At 41.5% G+C, this 24,600-nt stretch overlaps 1 protein-coding gene across 2 annotated transcripts in view; it reads left to right on the forward strand.

Moving 5' to 3' along the window:
* The window catches only part of PTPRG (protein tyrosine phosphatase receptor type G), a 776,809-nt gene that overhangs the window by 351,734 nt on the left and 400,475 nt on the right, over positions 1-24,600 (forward strand). For both annotated transcript variants that reach the window (XM_082265202.1, XM_082265201.1), the window contains exons 3-4: positions 1,619-1,798; positions 9,279-9,427. In XM_082265202.1, the coding sequence (XP_082121328.1) occupies positions 1,619-1,798; positions 9,279-9,427 (329 nt within the window). The remainder of the gene's footprint in view (positions 1-1,618; positions 1,799-9,278; positions 9,428-24,600) is intronic.

A 24,600-nucleotide genomic window follows, 5' to 3' on the forward strand; every position in this document is an offset into this window, starting at 1 on the left:
GCCTGTGTACTTGGCAGGATACCGACTTCCCTATTTATTTTATGTTTGCAAACAGTAAAGTATTTGCAACAATTCATCGTTCTGGCCATCATCCAGCAAGGTAGAAATCTGAAAATATTGCATCACCACGTTGGCAAGAGATTACAATGTAATCTTATAAGTGGATATTCTTAAGACTGCTGCTGCGTTTGTAACCCTAAAGGCAAACTTCAGCTTGCTTTTTCTTCTGGGGGGGTTTGTACTGCTGGGAAACTGAGTATGCTTTAAGGAAGTCTACAGCAGTGGAGTTACAAAATATTTTTGCAGGTTTCTGACAAATGTGATTATTTAAAGCAGTTTGGGGAAATCATTAAAGGATCTCTTTACACCTAGTGCCATGGCACGTCAGTGAGGTGTATGTGCATTGCCATTCATTTTTAATGGCACCTGATGCAAATATACCATATAGCATATGTGTGTAAATTTATATGTATGTGTGTATATATATATATATATATATATATATATATATATATATATATATATATATATATATATATATATACATATACATACATACACTGTAGACATTTTTTTTGCTGTGCTTGGGTCCAGTTCAAAGGTTGCATGAATTACCCCCTGTGCAGTATTTGTGTATGGCCCCGAAATAATTTTATGTTCATTTTTTTGTTCTTGCTTTTGGGTAGAGCAAGGAGGGGCCTAGACCCTCTTAAGTTTTTTTATTGCTCGAAGGAAAAAATATAAATAAATATATATATATATATATATATATATATATATATATATATATATATATATATATATATATATATATATATATAATTTTTTTTCTGTAAACTATAAAACTCAGAGGGTAAAAAGTTGAAATAATTCAAGATTCTTTAAATAAAACTGTAATGAGTTTTACACTCATACATGCATTGACACTAGTTTATTTTATCTTCTATTTGATTCTTTGTCTGAAGCACATACCTGCCCAGAGAATCCCCACTGCAATTCATTAGCTTAGGTCCCACGCTACCGGTATGGATCTCTTTATTTCTCTGCCTCTTCCGGGGTTCATACAGTCAGCTGCTGATGACTTGTCAGGCCCACTGTCTGTCTCACCCTCTGGTAGCTCTATGTGTCTGGTCCTGCAGTCTCCTGGAACATGCAATGCGAGTATCAAAGGAGGCGACAGAACCAGGGGCACGTCATTCTGGCCTAAGCCATAATGGTGGAGGTGGGTGGGGCCAAAAATAAAATAACAAAAATTAAATGCAGAGAAAAGAAATCCCTCACCTTTTAAAAAAAAAAAAAGGGGGGGGGGGTGTCCCAGTGACAGCTTTCAAATGCTAACATTGGGGCAGAGCTCCCTATTTAGGGCACAGAGAACACAAAAGACAGTTGTTTCAACCTTACTCAAATTTGGAGAACAAGTGTAGGTTTGAATTTACTCTGTGACTGTATTAACCATCTTGTTTATGCTTTGATGGACTCTTGAAGATCCACGATAATCAGTGATTAATGTCTCTTTGCTTATTGCTACGGGAATTTGTAGACACACCAGGTACATTGTCTATGTATTCCAAAGTAACGTTTCCAGACATTCTAAAGTGCCTCTTTTTTTCAATTACAGGGGTGTACGGACCAGAGCACTGGGTGATAGCCAGCCCAGATTGTGGAGGTCTCCACCAGTCCCCTATAGATATTGTGGATTACACAGCCAGCATGAAGGATGAGTACCGGGAGTTGACACTTGAGGGATTCGAGAACGAGTCTTCTAACAAGACCTGGATGAAGAACACAGGGAAAACAGGTGAATGAACAGATTCTGGTAATGTTTATAATGACTGATTGAAAAACTGTGGGCATGTGTATTACTCTCAGCAGAACGCTCTTAGATCTCTTTCCTTCTTTATCACTGTATCCTTCACGTTCCTACCTTCATTAACTAGAATCCATTTATAGAGAGACTGCAGCGTAATAGTTTTTTATTTTTAATAAAAGGCTGTGGTTAGCAAATGCACTAAAATAAATGTATAGTTTGTTTTCAGTAAGAGCATACTTTGAGTTATTGCATCGTTCACTATGAAGTTATTTTTGATATGATGGACACATTTTGCAAGCTTTTGCTTCCATTTTTTTTTGTTCTTGTGTTAAATTTTGAAAATGACCACTGATGGGAACTCTCAGTAGCTTAATGCAATCAGTCTGTGTCTCTTCCTAACAGTTGAGATAACATATCAGCCACCCTGGGAGTGCATTGGTTTTTAATGATTTAGCCAACTCGGACTTGCATCCAAAGAAGGAGCAGAAAAGCACAACCATTGTGTTAACGCTAGGAAGAAAGAAGCAAAACCTGTACAATGCTTTGAGCAAGTATGGCGTCCCCATTTACATATAGAACTACAATCCATACATGGACCCATTGTTTCTAAAACTTGCATTAATGAACTTTACATGTTACATTTTTGAACTTGCCTAATTCAACACCCGCCACCCCCATTGGAGAACCCTGAAACCCATGACCAAAAAAATAAAAAACAGTCTACTTTTCGGTCAGGTCTAGTGACATCACAAGCCCTTTTCTTCCTCTGCCTCTTGGAGGATAATAAAAGCTGTAGGGAGCGGCGACATGAAATGACAGCATTCTTCTGTGAGTCTGTAGCAAGGGGTAAGCCTTGATACCCTGGGCTCAAATGAAGTGCGTTGAATGGGGCTGGATGATCAACCTGGAAAAGATGTGGCGCCACACCTCTGGATCCATGAGTCTGCAGGGGACGCAGCACAAGATCGATGAATAGAGCAAGCAGAGCTGTTTTTTATAACCACTGCTGGGGGATCAAATATTTCCTTTTGGCTACAGCTGGAATTAAAAAACCTTGAAAATACGTAAAATACGTAAAAGCTTATCCAATATCTTTATTTTGGATAGAGTGGTGAGGGGATTATAACATCTGTCTGGTTTTTTGATTGTAATCTGTGCCCTAATTAGGGAAATTCACCCTATTGGTTTGTCCTTTTTACTATTATCACTGAGATTGAAAATTAAAGAAGATACCAAATGTTGTCACCTAAACAGGAATAGAGGGGATATCTTCAAGTGGGGACCCTAGTTAAGCTGACAACCAGGGATTACCTTATTTTTGGAGGGATTCCCTCTCACTTTCTGTTGTGGCTATGGGACAGGATATGAAGGGAAATCTCCTTAATGGGACACAGATGACCAAAAAAAAAAACCTGACGAGTTCGAAACCTTCCTATACCCTATCTGGAATGAATAAACGAGTTTTGTCTTTAGTTCTGCTTGAACAGTCTTGAAGAAAACGCTGTTTTGGGGTTCTACAGCAAATGGGTATGTCCCCCACTGCATGCTGTGGTTCCATCCTCCGACCCCTACATCACTGCTTTGTCCAGTAGTGGCATAGGGGTCGGGGGACGGAACCACAGCAGGCAATGGGGGATAAGGGCATTTGAGCCTCCCAGAAGTGTTGCCTACTGTTTGCAACACTTAAGGTTGTGGATACAGGGTACCGGAGAGGTGAGCATAAGAACGTTTCTACTGCTGGGACCCTCCTTTTGGAATTTATTTTATTCTGACAGGGTCAAATTAAAATAGAAGTTCATCCAAAATCTTTGTCCATTTTTTTCCTGTCTGTACCCCTATTGGGGACATTTCTTTCATCTTCACTTGTTGTCTTCAGGTTACCAAAAAGAGGAAATCTCACCAAAGTAAGTGGGAACTCAACCCCTGACTTTTGTTACTGGAGCGTTTCCACTTCTACCCCTGTTCTAGTAACAGTGACAAGGACATTAGCACTTTACCTTGCATTACATTAGGGCAGCCCATTCATTTGAATTGGCTGCCTACAACATTCAAATCACACCAAAGATGTGCTTTACCCCCCCCCCCCCTTTTTTTTTTTTTTTTCAAATCACACCGAAACGCATGGTACATGGTTTACCATGTATTTTGCAGCGATGAGTTTCAGGTATGTTCAGACACGAGTCCTGACGTAGCCTGAGCTCTCCTGCCAGGAAGCTGTCAAGGCCGACAGCCAATCGTAGGCAGCGGAGGCATTCCTGGCCCTGCAGATATGCGACTTTGGGACGGGAAATGCCTTCAATTCCTATGATTGGCTGTTTTGATTTGACTCGTGTCCAAACATGCCTGAGCTCAACCTCAGTGTTTTTTGATGTGCAATTTTGCTCACATGATTCCAAAGGTGTTGAGGTAAAATTTGGAATTAATGGCACTGTTGTGTGCCTGCAAAAAGCACGCACATTTTCTGTGCTCTTTGGAAATCCATGCAGTTTTGCATGCGTTCCTGCATTGCACAAATGGGGACTTAACCCAAGTCTCCTTAATGGGGACACAAGTCAACTATTAAAACCTAAATAACTCTAGCCAAAGCTTTTCCCCAGATTTAGATAAAGTTTTACTGAAACCTGGTAAATCTGTTCATTAAATATTTACAGCAAGCTCCCAGGAGATGTCATCCTTAGGACAGAAGCAAGCATATATCAAAGTATGCATTAGTGTATACTAACGTAATTGATTTGTAATTCAGCTTAACTAGATAATGTATTTGCTCTGATTTTATGGGTTCTATTAAATATGTAATACAGCTGGGGGGGGGGGGGGTAATACTTATAAACAATGGCCTGGGATGATGTGAGGATCACTCAAGGGCATTGATACACCTTGTAGGTTCAGCTTGAAGGCGAAACCTAGTAAAGCTGACTATTAGCCTGAACATTTCAAACAGTAAATCTTTCCAGAGATCGCTTTAATTATTTATCTTAAAACAAGTAAGATGACCTCGGCGGGTACGATTAATCACTCACAGCTGATCAAGTATTTATATGATGCAATTAAATCCCCATTGTGCATCTTAAGTTATGCGATATGCAACAGAGCTTGCCATGTCTCTGGGAACTAGGAAAATATTTTACTACACCTTTAGTTTGGGTTGCAATAGAAGTAATATGTATTATGTTAAGTAATATGTATTTTGTACTAGTAGTGATGAATTAGTATAGAAGTACAGCGGAAAAAAAAAAAAAAAATTGCAGCGGTGTTGCACCCTGTCTGACATCCCCCACACAATGGTCCTCAGTCTCTTGTGCAGCTGATCCCCCACCCCCTTAATGGAGTGCACCCAGACTACGGGTTCAAAACGGTCAAATCCTTATAGCTCAGGTGGAGGAAAGAAACTGATTACGTGGTGGTTTTGCGCAATCTGGTCGAATAGACCGTGCCGGTACAAGGTCATCTAGAGCCCAGGGCAAACATGCAAAACTGTGCCCCCCCCCAAGCTATATGAGCATTAAATGTCAGCAACCCCCCCCCCAGCTACATTCCCCCTCTTCCAAAGGCAAATCTGCCCCCTGCAGAAATCCCCCCCCCCCCCCAAAAAAAAAAAAAAAACATTACTCCTAGCACAATTCCCCCGAGTACACATGCTCTCCTCCATACTTAAAATCCCCCCTCCCAGCACACATGCTCTCCCCCACACTCCACATCCCCCCACCCAGCAGACACCCCACCCCCTCTCAAATTTCCCCTTCTTGCACAAATGCCTCCCAATCATCCCAATTAGCACAAATTCCCCCCCCCCCAAAATAAAATATTTCCCCCTCCCCCTTCTACCATATCACCTCTCCTATCTTAGGCATCCCCTGCAACAAAAATGTAATTTTTGGTAAGATACTCCCAATAGGAAATCACGTCATGCAGGTCCAGCAACTTTCCTCATTAGTGCCCTTGAGGTGCTGCAGCTGATTGAAAATCATGAAATCGCTCCCATTAGATTATTTTTCCGTCATGGAGACAGAAAAACACACACAGGGATTTCTTCAGAATAACAAAAGGTAGGAATCTGCAAAACATTTGTTAAAATCCCTGTAATGTACATAGATCACCCAGGGGGGAATGTTTTTTTCTCAACAAAAGTGAAGTTACTCTTTAAAGAGGAACTTCACCAAGTAGTTTTCAAAATTAGGTTAGCTACAAATACTGTAGGATTCCAGTGCCTTCCTGCATCATCACTGAGAGTCCCCCTTTGCCCCCATCTTGGATTTGAAACCCAGCTGTGACTTGCCAATGACTCACATCTGGCTGTCCTACTGCATGTGTGCAAGATCGCACGGCGCAGGGAGACTGGTCCTACAACTTCCTGGGATGGTTGACGTGTTTCAGGAGGCTGTGGGTGATGAGGCCTAGGCAAGAATTCAGGAAGTTGGAGTGGGTACTGACAAGAAAACGGTACTTATCCCCACTCCTCCCCCCCAAAAAGCAACATCTGTTACAGGCCTGGTGGGAGGGAGAGAATAAGCGATACTTAACTTTTTGAGCGCAATTCAGCTTGGAGTTCCATATCAATACGGAGTTGCAGTCTGGTCTTTAGTTTGTTCTTATAAACCAGCCCTGTGTGAAGCTTGTCTGAGTCCTAGAACCTAATTCAAAATGATATAAAAATATCATTGATCCACTGAAAAGTTAACAAGTTCATCCAGGGATACATGTCCTTCCATCTCTGCACCATTGATCAGAATCCATCTCTCGGCTCTCCATCCTTGGGTATAGCGATACCTTGCACTCTAGCCACTGAGAAAAAGAAAATAAATGAGATCAATACAGCCATTAGGCACTTCAGTACCTAGCTCAAAATAGTACAAATATTATACTTGTAGATCCAAAAAAAAAAGTCTACATTTCTTTCTTCCTGATCATGATTCGTTCCGCGTCTCCACCGCAATCAGTAGTAAAGGACCTTTGTGCGGTATATCCTTGTAACAGGTAGTCACAGGTCTATAAAAGAAGAATCCAAAGCCACTTTTCTGTTGCATGTAGTACTACTGGCTGATAATCTGTGGGCAGAAAGAATTGTCTAACGTGGAAAATTATGTTTTCAGTATTCCTTACGGAGACAAAATACTGAACAGAAGAAAGGAGTGACAAATGGAGGATCAGTGGAGGATAATCTAGTCCTTAAAACTAGCTGGAAAATCAGAATAAACTCTACTTGACACTGTAACCCATGCCTGGGTTCTGGCTTGTTCATAAGCTAGTGCCAATGACTGCCTGCTCTGGATCTACTGGTTCTCATTCTCCATAGTTGCCAACATTTGAAAAAAATTTCCAGGGACACTTTGCAGCTCAGCTATCAATTACTTACTACACCCACTTCCCCAAAGCTCCGCCCACTCCGCATAATTAATCTCCGCCTACTTATCAGATTATAGGGTCTACTTCATAAAGAGTGAATTACAGGAATTTGAAAAGAGAATTGAAAACTTGAGGCCAAATTAGCAGAGTTGGAAATATTCTCCCATTCAGCTGCACTACTTCTGCCTAAAGTTTAAAATTCTCATCACAATTCCCTGCAATTCTAAAGTGTCAGCTTGTTGGAAGGTGCTCTGCCTCCCCCTGCTGGCGGATTTCGGAAAGTGCACCATGCTGACACCCTGCCTCCGGTGACATGTTAAATTTGCGACAGGTGGGAAGAGTGAGTGGGCACCGAGAGAGAGACAACCTGCTGCCAGAACTACAAAACATAGCTGGGGTGAGAGCGACACTGTGTGGAACAAAATAAAAAAAAAAAAATATATATATTTTTTTTAATGATTTACATTGTCCCTGATTAACAGGGACAATGTACATTGTCCCTGATTAACAGGGACAATGTAAATTACCCGGGACAGGCTCCTATTTGCCGGGATTGTCCCGGGAAAAACGGGACAGTTGGCAGGTATGCATTCTCAATAGCTTCTCTTGCCTGTCCCAGTCCCCTAATACATTGTTTTCCTGGTGCATGACTCAGAGTGGTTCTGGCCTCCAGGCGAGGCGATTGCTCTTGAGTAGCTGTCTGGACTGCAGTACAGAACCTAAAGTGAAAGGCAACAGACAAAGGGCTTATGGCCCTTTTGGATGAAATGGTGTCAGCATCTCTATAGACCGTATTAGGAGTTACGTTACAGCCTATTATTCATCCAGTCATTTGTTTAGCGCGTGGCATGGGCCCGTCTGGAGGGATGCTGGGGATGCCAGCTGTGGCAGCCTGCATTGACAAGCTAGGCAAACGCACACCTGGAGGGATGCCATGCAAACATAGTTGATGGGGGCAGGGGTGTGTGTGTGCTAATGAGGTTAGCTGGTAAACTGCTTCCTGTGTCTTTTTTGTGATTTTTTACATCTTAACTCTACATACCAGGAAGTCATTAACTTTTCTATGGAACACACCAGGGGCCAAGGTAAGGAATTGTTCTAAGAATGAAAGAAGGGTTTTATTTTTCTGCAACAGAGGTAAATGAATGGTTTATTGGTACAAAGTCTACTAGGTGGATGCTGCATCGATCCCCCACCGACTCTAAGTTCGAGAACTGAGCAGTCAAAGACCTCTGATCGCTCCATTCTCAAACTTCAGTGAACAAAGAGGCGATGACTGTCTGTTACCGGCTCTGTTCTGTACCTCCAATGTTCACTGGAGCGCTGGGCTGTGGAGGGGATGGGAGGGGCTGGCCAAGGCTCTCAACAGCATGCTGAGAGACTGAGCCAGATGCCAGTCAGGCATCTGGGTGGATCCCAACATTAAAGTCACTCAGCCTTGACCAGCTGGGATACGGCAGCCAACAGCAGACTTTAGCCGACTGGCAGCTGAATATGGGCCACAGGAGTACAGAACTATGTGCACTCCTGTGACCCTCAGGAGAAGTAGGGCAAAATAGATTTTGCCCAACTTCTCCTTTAGGTAAGTACATGGGGGCAATCATCATTGTTCGCAGTGTGTGTAGGCTCTACTTGCTGCTTTACAGTTCTACACAAAGGTTGGGCTTCTGCTTGTTCTCCCTATGCAAGTCAAATAGTTGAAAACAATGCACTCCCTGGGTGACTGTCATCTTAGCATGATATTACTTATTTTAAATACATGTTTACTGACTAATACACTATACTTTTTCTTTTTAAAGTTACTTGTAATTTAATCACTATAGCATCACTCCAGTTCGAAGCAGCAGGATGAAGGGGCGGAGCCGTGACACCCAGGCTCACAGGAAATGGGTTGAGTGATATTGAAGCCCAGAAAAGATCTAGGCTTGATCTGTGTGCAAGTGGGATTGTGTTAGTTGACCACATTTAAATGATGCTTAGTCCTTTAAGGGTATTTCTTGCATCTAGTCACAAAAATGTAGTCTCATTGTGATTGTCTTGTGCAGATAGAACAAATTGTTTGTGCAGTTTAGCTCATTGCTGACATTTTGTCTTTTCTCTCTCTTTCTCTCTCTCTCTTGCACAGTTGCTATTCTGCTGAAAGATGATTATTTCATCAGCGGTGCTGGGCTACCGGGCAGGTTTAAGGCAGAGAAAGTAGAATTCCACTGGGGTCATAGTAATGCATCGGCAGGCTCTGAGCACAGCATCAATGGCAGAAGATTCCCCGTTGAGGTGAGAGGGGACACACACCGGCATGTCACCAAATGACAGCTCACACAGCTTGAGAAGCTTTTCCTGTTTGATTTAAAGAATCATTTTAACTGTAATGTCTTGGGTTGAAATCAAACGTTCCATCTTTTATATGGGGGAGGGGGGGACAAAAGGCAATGTTGCTTTCACAGGTGTGACACAATGTCAGTGGGCCCCATAGCAGTATCATTACTGGGACCCTTGTTTTTCAGCCTTAATTTTAAACGGTTTAGGTGCTTTGCCTGTGCTACTTTAACAGGTTCATTGAAAGAGGAGATGTACTGGTAAAGCTGTGCCCAAAAAAGGCAAGTGGAGGGGGAAGAACTAGCATAAGTATTGGCTTTGGGCTTTCTGGGTCACGGACCTGCCTCCAGAAGTGCATCATCAATCCATTCCAGACTCCTTTCTCTTACTTCAATGGGGTGCTATGGTGGAGAGGAGTAGAGATTCTTGATTTACTTCCGAGAGGTTGACAAGAATACAAGACCCAATCACAAAGGCGTTATCTAACCTTTTTAGCTAAAGGGGTTTTCTGGTGAGTGGACATCCAAACTGAGCACTTCTGGGTGATTTTAAATATGTTCCAAACTGGTGATGGTTTCCCACAGTTTACTACATGGTTTCCCACAGTTTACTACATTGTGTCCCGGTTCACATTTGTGCGATGTAGGAATGCTGCGAATATGCAGCGTGTTCCAGCATCGCATCCGCACCCCTGGAAGTTCACACTGCCATATGCGATACGCAGGGGGTGTTAAAGTTGACACCCCCAGTTGAGATCGCATATCGCAGTGCGATCTGCAAGTTCGCACAGAATCGGATCGCACTAGTGTGAACCACCATGCGATCCGATTCTGCTGCGGATTAAAAAAGGGTCATGTGCGTGTTTAGTGCGATTGCGGTGCGAATTCAGCCATACAAACTGTATGGCTGAAATTTGCACCGCACAGAGATCGCATGTAATTTAAGAGCAGTGCGCTCCGAATTACATGCGATCTCTGTGATCGCACAAATGTGAACCGGCGCTAAAGATCTAACCAGAAGAATTTATCAACTTTTTAAAAAGACATTTCAGAATATTTTGTTATTGTGGTTCCTCATTATTTAGCACATTGCTATGATTGCTTTATTTACAGTTTCTATAGTCACACCAATGTTTTTTTTCCCACTAAAGTGGTATTAGTTTTTAGTACAATATTTAGTTTTCAATCCCCATAGGGCCTCCTCACATTCACACCCATCATTTATAGTATAGGGCACCTACACTTTTGGGGAGCAGCTTTTAAACATGGTCAATATTACTTATGGTTATTTAAACCCATAGGTGTGAGGCACCCCCAACATTTTTTTACACTCCAGACTTGCACGTGATAGCTTCAGAGAGTGGTGCCATGTGGGACCACTCTCAGCATTCGGGGACCTGCCCACCGCTGGAGGAGGGCGACTCATGACTCATCATGACTATTACTGAACCAGACCTGGAAATATTATATATGAAGGTTTTAAAAAAAAAATAAAAAAATGTGTGCAGGGGGTACACCAAGGGGTGGGGATAAGAGCTTAAGCGGGGCTTTAAGCACTGATCTGTGAGCATGCTCAGACTGCCCTTGACAGCCTTGCAGATCCAGTGGCTTGGTTTTTCTCTGTTAGGGAGTAAGTATACAGAATATGGAGTTCTGACTTTACTTGTTGCATGCTTATTCCAGGTTAAAGGCTCAGAAATGAATAGCATTTTAAGAAATAGTTTAACTCTGGCAACACTTTTTGTAAAGGGCACTGTCTGTAAGATGTTTTTTGGCTACCCAGATAGCAAGCAATTTTGCTGCAAGTTTGAAAATGGCTTGCTAAGCTATTGCTAGACTTCACAAGTTTGTTGCACAATTGCAGCAAGTCCGCATTTCATGACTCTAGATCAAGGGTCTCAAACTGGTGGCTTTCCAGTTGTTGCAGAACTACAATCCCTATGAGGCATTGCAAGGCGGACAGTTACAAGCATGATTCCCATAGGCAGAGGCATGATGGGACTTGTAGCTCCGCAACAGCTGGAGGGCCGCCAGTTTGAGACCCCTGCTCTAGATCAACTTTCTTGGCAAACATTCTGCAAGTCTGCTGCAAGTTCTGGTTCAGTTATGTTGTGCTATAGTTATCCCACCACAGGGGGTCACTGTGGCTGAATTTTTATACTGTAGACCAGGGATATGCAAACTGTAGCCCTCCAGCTGTTGAAAAACTACAAGTCTCATCATGCCTCTGCCTCTGGGTGTCATGCTTGTGGCTGTCAGTCTTGCAATGCCTCATGGGACTTGTAGTTCTGCAACATCTGGAGGGCCACAGTTTGCATATCCCTGCTGTAGACTTTCAGAGCTCTTGCTACAGACTCATCACTGCAACTTTCTTCTTGCTAGAGACTTACCACGTAAATTTGCTTCAAATTAGAAAAGTGCTCTGCAAGTGTACAAAACAATGTACACACAATTCAACACTGCCAACATTTTTTGGCAAGTTATCCTTGCTCTTTGGGTACCTGGCTCTTGGCATTTGTCCAACTCTACTCTACAAGTTCTTTAGCTTTGATAGATTGCTTGTCTATTTTTTGTTTTCTCTAAGCCGGTGTTCATTTTACTCCTAGAGGTCCATCCCTCTGCACTTGTTTTTTTTTTTTTTTTCTCCTTGTCCTTCCAGGTTTTGGCTCCCTACTTACATCACTTAAAGTAAATGTGCCATGAATTTAATTAGGGATCCAGATGTGTACCAGGGTTACGACTGTCCATTTGTTCCAAATCACAACCTCAGGGGGAAAGACAAAAGGAAAAAGATAGCTGACTCGCCAAAATCCAGCCCCTGAAATTCACAAAATAGCTGCTACAGTGTTCAGTGCAGCCGCAGCACGTGAGATGTGTGTAGAATTTGATGGTCTCTAGCTGCTTGTTATTGCTGGACATCTGTCCGCTGTTCATGCAATTATGTTACTACGTCTGTCCATATTATCATGGAACATTTTATAAAAGCGCATTACAGGTAAAAGATGGACTTAGAGAATCGCGTAGTCTCATTGCTCATGTTACCACAGCTTTTCTTCTTTCCAACTTTTTGCTTATCGGATGCAGTATAATAGTTTATTAAATCACAGTATTATATTGATACTAAACACAAACTGTTGAACCACTTGATCTTCGGAAAATGTACCTCCCCTTCATGACCAGGCCACTGTTTGCGATACGGCACTGCGTTACTTTAACTGACAATTGCGCGGTTATGCAATGCTGTACCCAAGTAATATTTGTCATTTCCCCCCCCACAAAGATTTATTTTGGTGGTATTTGATCACTACTGCGTTTTTTTTATTTTTTGCGCTATAAAAAAAGACTGACCATTTTGAAAAAAAAAAAAAACAATATTTCTTTTTTTTACTTTCTGCTATAAAACCTATCCAAAAACAAAATTGGAAAAAAAAAATCAAATTTCTTCATAAATCTAGACCAGTGGTTCTTAACCTGGGTTCGATCGAACCCCGGGGGTTCGGTGAGTCAGTCTCGCGGGTTCGGCGGAGGTCATTTCTGAACTGGTCTCTGAAAGACAACAGCAGAAGTCACACTGATTTGCAGTAAATATTCATTATTATGTTTTTGTTTTTGTGTGAAAATCATGTTTTAATGGTTTTGTTCTTTAATGGTTTTGTTCATTTTGTGCACCTATGTATAAATATATACCTAAATATATACCTATGTTTTGAATTTGAAAAAATCCTATTTTATTTTTCCAATTAAGAAGGGTTCGGTGAATGCGCATATGAAACTGGTGTGGTTCAGTACCTCCAACAAGGTTAAGAACCACTGATCTAGACTATGTATTCTGCTACATGTTTTTGGTAAAAAAAAAAAAAAAAAATCCCAATAGGCGTATATTGATTGGTTTATGCAAACTTATAGTGCCTATAAACTATGGGATAAATACTGGGACATTTTTATTTTTTATAGCGGCGTTTAACGACTTCTAGCGGGACAGTGATATTGCAGCGGACAATGGGACACTGACACTTGGGGAACCAGTGACACTAATACAGTGATCAGTGCTAAAAATATGCACGGTCACTGTACTAATAACACTGACTGGGAAAGGGTTAAACATCTATGGCAATATAAGGGTTGAATGTGTGCCTAGCCAGTGTTTGTGATTACTATGTGTGCTGCTTTTACTAGGGGAAGAGATGGATTTGAGTTCCTGCTTTGCAGGAACACAGAATCCATCCCTTCCCTCCATCAGAACGGGGATCTGCCTTGTTTGCACAGGCAGATAGATCTCCGTTCTGTGTTGTCTACAGATAATCGGCGGGTGCTTCTGTGCACATGTGCGGGTGTGACGTAGTAAAAGCTGACTGTTGTAACCACCCCTGAAGAAATGGTTTGTCTCATTTCTGTAACCCATACATTCTGCTGGAGAGCTTGTGCTTTTGAAAAACAACAGTCTTGCTGGCTGGATCATCAGATGAGAATAGAAAACATAAAGCCTTAAAGAAAACTAATTCAGGCCATACATGAGTTGAATTCCGAATGAATTTTCCTTTAAAAATAAGAAAGTGTGTGTGTTTTGTGATTCGATGATGCCACCATTGATTTTCAAATTCGACCAGCCAGGGTTTTTTTTCTCAGAGAATAGGTACAGGTACTTCCCCTTTACCAGTCACCCCTTGTCTCCGCCCCTTACCCACCTCTGAGCACCATCCTTTGGTTCCACCCTTTACCTAGAGAATACAGAAAATTATATTTTTTTGTGCAAAGTTTGTATTACATTTGCTAATGAAAGGCAGTAAATTAGGTCCCTTGCAGCCAGCAACAATAGATTCCTCATACAAACAATAGATCCCTCAGCAACAATAAATCTCTGCAGTAGCAAAAGATCCCCCAACAACAATAGATCCTCCACAACAAATACCTCCAGCAACAATAGATCTCTCAGTATCCAGCATCAATAGACTCTTGATCTCCTCCTAACAGTAGATCTCTCCCATCAGCAATTTACCACCCCAGAAATAATAGAACCCCCCCAGCAGAAATGGAGCTCCCCAGTAACAATAGACCCCCCTAGTGACAGAGTCTCCATCAGCCAACATCAATAGATCCCTTGGCATATATATTCAGTGCTGAAAAAAAAGCCCTGCGACCAGCCAAGCCTTCAGTTGCACCTCATGTTGCTACAGAAAATAATTTTCGTGGCAGGGAATCTTCTTTTCTTTCTGAGAATTTTCTTTTCGTGGTCATTTCTTTTCAATTAGATTTCTCGCATGATTCTCCCATCATTGATTAGAAAATCGTTAGTTTTAAAAAAATTTCCAACATGTCCGATCACTTAAATTCGATGGCTGCACGAAAATCGGCCTTTGCTGCGGCTTCCTAATGGTTTGAAATTAGAAGGAAAATTCTTAGTTAGGATTTTCAAAAGAAAATTCTTTCGAACTTTGACCCATCTATGCCCGGCCTAAGAAACGGTAAGCTGCAATATTAGAATTGTTTGCTTTTGGGTCTAATACCACTTTAATATGAATGGATCTTTACATCCAGTGTTAGGTAACATTGTGACATTATATAAATACTCGAATTAAACGGTAAATAGGATTTGTCATTCTAGAGCAGTGTTTCTCAACCATTTTTCAGTGGAGGCATCCTTTAAAAACCGTGGACAATCTCGAGGCACCCTTTGAAAATCATGGACAATCTCGAGGCACCCTTTAAAAACTGTGGACAATCTCGAGGCACCCTTTGAAAATCATGGACAATCTCGAGGCACCCTTTAAAAACTGTGGACAATCTCGAGGCACCCTTTAAAAACCGTGGACAATCTCGAGGCACCCTTTAAAAACCGTGGACAATCTCGAGGCACCCTTTAAAAACCGTGGACAATCTCGAGGCACCCCTTAAAAACCGTGGACAATCTCGAGGCACCCTTTAAAAACTGTGGACAATCTCGAGGCACCCTTTAAAAACTGTGGACAATCTAGAAGCACCCTTTAAAAACTGTGGACAATCTCGAGGCACCCTTTAAAAACTTAGGACAATCTCGAGGCACCCTTTAAAAACTGTGGACAATCTCGAGGCACCCTTTAAAAACTGTGGACAATCTCGAGGCACCCTTTTAAAAACTGTGGACGATCTCGAGGCACCCTTTGAAAAGTGTGGACAATTTTGAGGCACCCTTTAAAACCGTGGACAATCTCGAGGCACCCTTTAAAAACCTTGGACAATCTCGGGGCACCCTTTAAAAATGATGGACGGTCTTGAGACACCCCATTCTGAAATGTAAATGCTATTCTAATAGTTTTACATAATGCAGCAACATTCATAAGTCCAAGTAGGACACCCAACATTAGAGGTGATTTTTTTTCTTCCAAAGAAAATATACTCTTGCTAACTTGTACTGACTACTATTCCAGTGTTTCTTAACTCCATCACTCAACGAATGTGACCCCAATGCTAATGGAGAGGGGCAAGGGAGGGTCAAACAAGGATGCAGTGCAGGTGACTGACATCCTCCTTATCAACTGGTGATGCCATTGGTCGTTGGGACGCCGGCAGCTAGAAGGTTGTAATGGTGCACAATGAAAACCTGTGACTTAGTGTAACTAAAAAAGCAGCCTTCATCCACATGCCCCCTTGTATACAAGTTTTGGGCAATTTTTAGGCATTTTGCCAAGGCACTCCTGAAGACACCTCGAGGCACCCCAGGGTGCCTGGGCACCCTGGTTAAAAAAAGGCTGTTCTAGAGCAGTGTTTCTCCAGTCAAGGCACCCTTTAAAATGATTCACAATCTTGAGGCATTCTAAAATGTAAAAAACGAATCTAGTATTTTTACATTACGAAGCAATATCTACGTACGACACCCAATGTTAGAGGTAATTTATTCTTCCAAATACACCTTTTGCACACGGATACTGACTAGTGCAATTTTTCTCTTTCAGCTACTGTGACCTCATTGCTGATGGAGAGGGATGGGGGGAGGTTCAAACAAGGATGCTGTGCAGGCGCTCATTATCCTCATCTACCTATGACGTCGTTGGCGATTAGGTTGCCGGCGGCTAGAAGGTTGTAATTGTGCGCAAATAAAAACCTGTGGATTTGTATAACTAAATGGCAGACTTGATCCACTCGCTGGCTTGTATACATATTTTTGGCAATTTTTAGGAATCTTGCCAAGGCACCCCTGAAGAAACCTGAACACACCCTTGTTGAAAAAGCCTATTCTAGAGATTGTTGACGATGAATAATTTCACCTCGTTGCCGCTTCAGATTAAATTACCCCATCAGACAGCAATTTTGAACAGTTAGGTATTTTTTTTGCCCAGATCTACATGTAGTGCATTCCGTTCAGTCATTTATGGCTATAGAATGATCTCCCTGAACCGCCTGGTGGGAACAGAGCCACAATGCAACTAATTATGTGCTTTTTTAGACCCAGAATCTGTGCTTAAGGGACTAGCATAGTGCGTCTTGATTGCTGTGAAGAATCTGACTACGCACTCACCCAGCTGTAAGTGGATAAAGAATCATTACGAGACAATGCCAAGCCATTTTAGGATTGTTCGGCGTGTGATTGACAGCACATATAACCATTCTTGTAACTGTCACCAGATAACAATACAGCACAGGAACATCTGATGATTGTAATTGAGCTAACATTTGTATCTGTAATGACATCAGTGCCTTTTGTTGGCTGAATTATTCATTTTTGAGAGTTATCTGTGGCTTGGATTACGTAGGTAAAATCACTGCTTTCTAGGTTACATTGTCGGAGACAGACAGACAGGAAAATACTTCATTAAATATACTGAAACATACATTGCTGGAAATTCACATGGTGATCTTGAAAGAAAATAGAAGTCCTTCAGTGCTCTGAATTTTAAAAAATATGTCTGCTGCCAGTCACTCAAGGCTTTGTGAAGACAGGAGAGTTTTCCATTACTGAAGTCACGGGACAGCTGCAGCTCTGCTCAATGAGGATTGTCAAAGCAGTATACCTAAAAATCAGACAGGTGGGGTGAAAGAGGGGCCAGTTTTGTTTAAAAAGCTGAAGAAAATTGCTGAGAAATGTCAACTTGTGCAAATATGAGAGGGCTGAGTGAGCTACCAACACACCACAACAGATTAAAAAACACGCATTACTTTTTTTAGGTGCTCTGTGGTGTGCCATGCGTTGTACTCTACCATACAGTGCCTTGGGTTGCCAATCAAAAAGAATAGCCCAGCAACACATGGCATGCAGAGCAGGTTCATTGCCATTCATTGTGGGAAGTGTGAATGGCCCTCAAGGAAAAATTAACTTTCAAACAATGCACATAGAATGTGAAATTGTTACACAAACCTTTTTTTTTTGTAATGTAAAGTGTTACTAAACCCACAGCAGTAAAATCAGTCTATGTTTGCAGTAAAGCATGCTTGTTATACTCACTGTGGAACCTAAGGGGTTAATCCTCCACATTGTGTAGAAAGACAGTTTGAGCCTGTGTTCTCTGGTCCTCCTCTTCCTTCACTATTCCCAATCCATCTGCTGATAAGGCAGAGCCTTGGAGTCCCTCTGCACATACTAACTTTGGTGTGTATTGCTATTTTTTTTTTTCTTGGGAGGGTGCTTGAGATCAGCACAGCGCCAATCAGCACTGTCCAGAGGGTCAGGGGTCCTGCAGCCTCATAGGACAGTTAGAGTAGAATGAAAATTCCTTCTACAAGCTTTAACCAGACACTGATAGAAGTCACAAGACTGCTATATACTGCTGATGAGAAAATGTATTTAGCTGTTTCTATTTACTAAAATAATTGCATTTCCATGTTCTGTGTACTGTGGGAGACCAGATATAGTGAATGCAGGCTCTCGGGTTTAGTAACACCTAAAAGTGATACTAAAAACACACTGTTTAATTTACTTTAAGCCTTCTGTTTCTATATATAGATGATGGCACTGTAATTCCTTTTTTCTAAATTGATATACAACTGTCACATTTGACCCAGCTCTTTCCCAGCCTGTCTACAGGGAAACAGTGACAGGAGGAGCTGTCCTCTGCTGCTGGTCACATGTTCAAAATAAATAAAAACCGCTTTTAGTATATAAAATAAAAATAAATATTTAATATCAAACCTTTTAAAATCGTCATACAAATTTTTATTTGTTATCAAATATTTATTATTTTTTGGCGTTAACATGGTGTGAGCGTATTTCTTCCAATCAGTTTTTCACGCCCCTCCAGCCTGTATCTTAGAGAGGTGAAGCCTCCATCAATCAAGATTTAATATCCCGCCCCCATTGTGTTTAGCTGGTTATTGGGTGTAGAAGATGGAGGGAGTGGGCTGTCATTTACCTAAAGGGACAGTGTATAAAAAAAAAGTGTGTGTGTGTGTATATATATATATATATATATATATATATATATATATATATATATATATATATATATATATATATATATATATATATATATATATATATATATATATAGCACAAAAAAATTAAAACGCCCTGTCCCTTTGTGCTCATTTGCAGAAGCAAACGCTTACGTAAGTCGCACACACATATGTAAACCGTATTCAGACCACATGTAGGTATCGCCACGAACATTAGAGTGAGAGCAATAATTCTAGCACTAGACCTCCTCTGTAACTCTATGCAGGTAACCTGTAAAGGCATTTAAAGTGTCACCTAGATTTTTTAGCACTGTAGTCTGTCACCATTCCACGATCATGCGCAATTTAAAAGCGTGACCCGTTCGGTATCTACTCAGCTTAAAGAGGCTGTAAACCTCAGAATTAAAAAAAAAAAAAAAACCCCAAACACCTGAAAGACAAACACATAATGAGCTAGTGTGCATCGCATACTAGCTCATTATGAAATACTTACCTTAGAAAAAAGCCCCGCAGTGCCGACCGCTCCGCTCTCTCACGGGTGACGTTTTCGGTCTCCCTTCTTCCGGGTTTGCGGCATCCGGCCATCTGATTGGCTGGAGCTGCGATGACGTCACTCCCGCGTATGCGTGCGGGAGCCGACGTTCACGACACAGGGCTCTGAAGGAATGGCCCGAGCGGCCGTTCCTTCAGAGCGCATGCACCAGTGATGTCACTGGCTGCATGCAAAGTAAATATCTCCTAAACGGTGCATGTTTAGGAGATATTTACAGTACCTATAGGTAAGCCTTATCATAGGCTTACCTATAACTACAAGTTGAAGAGGAGGGTTTACTTCCTCTTTAACATCCTCCTTCTCATTAATTGAGGTAACTATTGTATTTTGTTTTGTTTTTTTAATTCATTAAAGTGTTTATTTTTTAAAAGTCAAATATGTTGCAAAACTGCTGTGCAAATACTGTAACATAAAAAACTGCAACAATAAATGTATAATATTTGGGGGTTATAAGTATTTTTCTAGCAAAAAATGCTGATTTAAACTTGTAAACAAAAAGTGACAGAAAAAGCCTGGTCGGCAAGTGATTAATATATCCCCCACTAATGATTATGAAAAAGCATAAATGTTCTTGTGTTTTTATAGTGAAAAAAATATTCTAATAGTTTTGTACTTTTTTTTTTTTTTTTATTATTATTATTAGCCTGCTGATTAAACAAAAACCAAAAAAAAAAAAAAAAGTGCATACCCAGCTTAAGGCTGACTTCACACCTGTGCGCATCATGCTATTGTGTTGAATTTTTTTTTTTGTGGACCACTAGTGCACTAATGGCACTTTTCCACTGCAAGTACCGGCTCGGCTCTACTCGGCCCTGCTTGGCCCGGTTTGCTTTTCCACTACTGGTACCGCATGGTACGGTGTTGGAACGGTTCGGTACGGTATGGTTTGCTTTTCCACTAAAGTAGTACTAAAGTTAAGTGGGTGGGATAACAATGGGGTGGGTGGGATTCTCTGACCAATCAGTGGCTAGTAGTGACTGCATGCAAAGGATTGTGGGATATGGTACCGGGTATGGTACCTCTTGGAACCACAATCGAGGTGGTACTGTTTAAGCGAGCCTTACCGTTCGGTTCCATGTAGTGGAAAAGCGCCACCGTACCGAACTGTTCCTACACCATACCATGCGGTACCAGCAGTGGAAAAGCACAAAAGCGAGCCGAACCGTTCGGTTCCATGCAGTGGAAAAGCGCCATAAATTATTGCACATGGATTCCAGTGTAGGAAAAATAGTGCAGGTGCGGTTTTTCTTTTTGGTCTGTTGTCCTTTGGCAACCCATTTAATAAAAGTGTATAAACTTAGAAACCTGTAAAAAAAATAGTAACGGACCCCAAACCATTATTTCCATTTACTATGCAGAGCACCTTTTTAATCCACTTCCACTGATCTGTATTTTCAAGTCTGAAATCGCACAGTCCATTACTTGGCTTTGCAAGAAATTGCAGTGCTGTTAAATACTCACATTGTAATCAATATCTGTACAATAGAGTGAAACCTCCACCTATTGATCTATAGAAAGAATGTGTCTCCGATCGATCATGTAATAATGTGACATGTTTATACCAGTTGCTGTTAAATATCACAGAGCTGCTTGGACAGCTTGCTAGTAATATGTGAGCTGAGAGGCAGAGATTAGATTCAGTTGGACGGTCTTACCCACCTGCAAGTCTCAGTCAGCCGAGGTATTGTTCTGATCCAATTTTTTTTTTTACATGCTTGTGTCCCCCAGCCTGAATGACTTCCCGGCCATATACAAAATTGGCTTTATTTAAGGAACACGTACCTTTAGTACAATGTATCCATTAAAGCATGCTCCTATCCCCCTGAACTCAGCCCAACTGGAGAAATAATTTGGCCTTACTCATCACTGTGTATCCCTGCCCAAAGCCACGCCTCCTTAATTCATCAAGCATCCCCATTGGGTCCTTTCCATCCTGCCCATGTGCATTGCAGCCCTATTCATTCCTGTAGGGAGCTGTACTCCTAGTGGCCTCCAGTGATGCTGATCTTATTCATTATCCAGTGTATGCATTGCCTTATTTAGATTTTTTGTTAATAAACAGCTTACGCGTAGCTGGTGGCGCACTCTCTTCCTTGCTTACTTCCCATCCCACTTCTGGAACAAAATTGAGTCGTGCTGAGTGCTGCTCAGCCATTCACAGGGAACTTTGTATTTTCTGAATGAATACAAAGCTTCCTCTGCCTGAGTCGGCAATTTTCCACCTGCCTCTTTCCAGGACCAGGGCTCTCTACTGTTCCTGTAATGCATATAAAATAGGCACGCGTTAACGACTGGCTCTAGATAGATGTCTAGTGTTAGCCAAAACAGGCACATTAGAGAGGAAGTAAAATATAACAATGAAACGAAAAAAAAAGGCTTATAAGGCATAGGAAATGAATTAAATATAACTAAGTTAACAGGAGAGAGGATGAAGAAATACTGCTATGCCCTCCAGGCCCGAGGAAATCCCCATTTACTTAGATACCAAATTTCTAAATTCCTAAAAATAGCGGCTCAAGAGAAAGTAAACAGTTCCGTCCAGTCATATTTTGGCTGCAAAGAGGGTAGAGGGAGAGGGGAAGTTGGAACATAGAAAAAGGAAGGAGTAGAGGCAGGATAGAGGGGGTGGAAGAAACTCCAGGAGTAGGATCATTCATGAGAAGTTTGGTAAGTGAGTTTGCAGCGGGGAAGGCCTCACGGTTCTAGTGTTCTAATGGGAAACATTTTACTATCTGTATTGCAGTTAACAAAGATACAATTCTCACTGCAGTAAACCTTAGAGCCGGTTCACACTACCACGACCAGAAAGTCGCCCCGTGACTTGAAGAGACTTGTTTAGAGACTTGTTTAGAGACTTGTTTAGAGACTTGTTTAGAGACTTGTTTAGAGACTTGTGAAGAGACTTGTTTAGAGACTTGTGAAGAGACTTGTTTAGAGACTTGTTTAGAGACTTGTGAAGAGACTTGTGAAGAGACTTGTGAAGAGACTTGTGAAGAGACTTGTGAAGAGACTTGTGAAGAGACTTGTGAAGAGACTTGTGAAGAGACTTGTGAAGAGACTTGTGAAGAGACTTGTGAAGAGACTTGTTTAGAGACTTGTTTAGAGACTTGTTTAGAGACTTGTTTAGAGACTTGGAAGAGACTTGTGCACTACTTTGAAGAGACAGGCGGCTTTGTCTGTGGGGAATGCTTGGCTAATCTCTTTCTTCTTCCTGGAAAGTCTGATAACAAGTCGCTTCAATTAAGATAAGGAGGCGACTCCCATTGAAGTATATGGGACAGTCGGATCACAGGTCGCCTCAAAGTAGTACAGGACCCTTTTCTGAAGTCGGAGCGACTTCAGTAGTGCCAATTAAGATGGCACTGATTGATTAACATTGCTTTTGTTATGTCAAGCGACCTGGGGCTACACAAGTCGCCTCACAAGTCGTGCTAGTGTGAATGGGCTCTAAAGGTATTGCTGAGAATTGCTAAAATCTTACCTCAAGCTCTCAGCAGACCTTTGGGTAAAACCGTTGAATGAAACATAAGCCGGGGGAAAAGAATCCCAGGAAGTTTTCTTGACATGTTTGCACTGAGATAACTTTTTTTTTTTTTAATAGTTAAAGTAGAACTATAAGCGATATTTTTTTCACACTTTGAATAGAGGGTGACGCTTTAGAAATTTCTACTGGTTACCAGTTTAGATTTACAGAGGAGATCCAAGTGCTAGAATTATTGCTCTTGCTCGGATGTTGCTGTTGAAACCACACATATGAGGTATCGCCACAGTTGACCTACGTATGGGTTCACCACTGCGTGTGAACACAGGGGGACGGGGGCACTTTAAAAAAAAATTAAATATCCCTTGTGACAGGAATAAGCAGTGACAGGTCCTCTTTATAGAGAGATCTGGGGTCTATAAGACCCCCACATCTCTTCTACAATTGAATCATTAAAAAAAAAACATCGATCTAATGCTTTAAAACAAAAAATAGCCTTGTTTACATGGGACTGGAACTGGAAGTGACATCATAACATCGCTCCTGTCCTCCAAGACCATAGAGATAAGTGTAGGTCATCTTTCCTTCGCTTATCCCTGTTACCAGCAACTGCAACCACTGATCGGTGCTACAAATCTCGGGGCTACCAATCATTCGGGTAAGCCGGAGAACCACCGAGCAGCATCAGGAGGGGGGTGGCAACCCCTCCTGCTGCTTCTAAAAGTGATTCAGATCACTTTTATCGGGTAGAAAATCGCCGGCTAAAAAAAACAATACCGGGGTTAGGGCATATTGCTGCAGCCATAACCCTTGTATTCCACTTCCGACCTAGGAGATCATCTATGGCCCGGTTGGCAAATGGTTAAGGGAATTTCTCATTGGAAGATTTCCCCTCTATTACCAGAATTTGGGATTTTCTGTCACTTTCAATGATGATGGCAAACAAAACAAAAAGAGAGGAAGGATGAACCTGCCTGCACAGACAGCAATAAAAACTGACGGGTGTTCTGATCCACCTCCCCTCTAGCCAAAATTAAAAAAAAAAAGTTTTGCATTTAGTTATACTTTTAAGTTAAAAAAAAAAAAAAAAAATAACGTCTTGTTGCAGACTGAGATTGAATGTTTAGTTTCTCATATCATTAAATTACACATTGGCTTACGTAGCAGTTATATCAACCTTTAACAAAACCTGAGTTTTCCTTCAAGTCCACATGAATGTTTTTCTGGATGTCACTGAATCCCTCTGATACTGTAGTAGTTGGCTTTGTCAGTGCTGAGATGGAAGAATGGATTAGATAAAGGCACATTACATAACTCTCTCTCATCTTGTTTGATCGTGCACCTGATCGCGTCACCATGTTTAATTAGGGACATTGTCGGAGGCTCTGAGTGGGTGTGTAAGACACGACAAATGTTCCCAAGTGTTTATAAAGCTTTGTAGAGATTGTTTTACCTTGTACTGCGTAAGCCACAAATGCATTCTTCATCACCGCAAGCACACTGCCTCCTCGTTATAGTTGTTTTCCTTCTTTGTTGCCTAATTAGAATTCATGTCTGGGTGGAATTATTGTTAAAGCAATAGCCTGACCTAGTTTTTTATTTGCAATGTATGTTCAATTCTTTAACATATTATGTCTGTATATCTAAATTATTACTTTAAACAATTTGACTCTGGGCTGTGCCAGCTATTTTTGCCACCTCTATATTGCCCCTGCCCACGTGGCACGCCCGTTCA

Source organism: Pelophylax lessonae (genome assembly GCF_965119305.1).
Source record: "Pelophylax lessonae genome assembly, chromosome: 8".
NCBI lineage: Eukaryota > Metazoa > Chordata > Amphibia > Anura > Ranidae > Pelophylax > Pelophylax lessonae.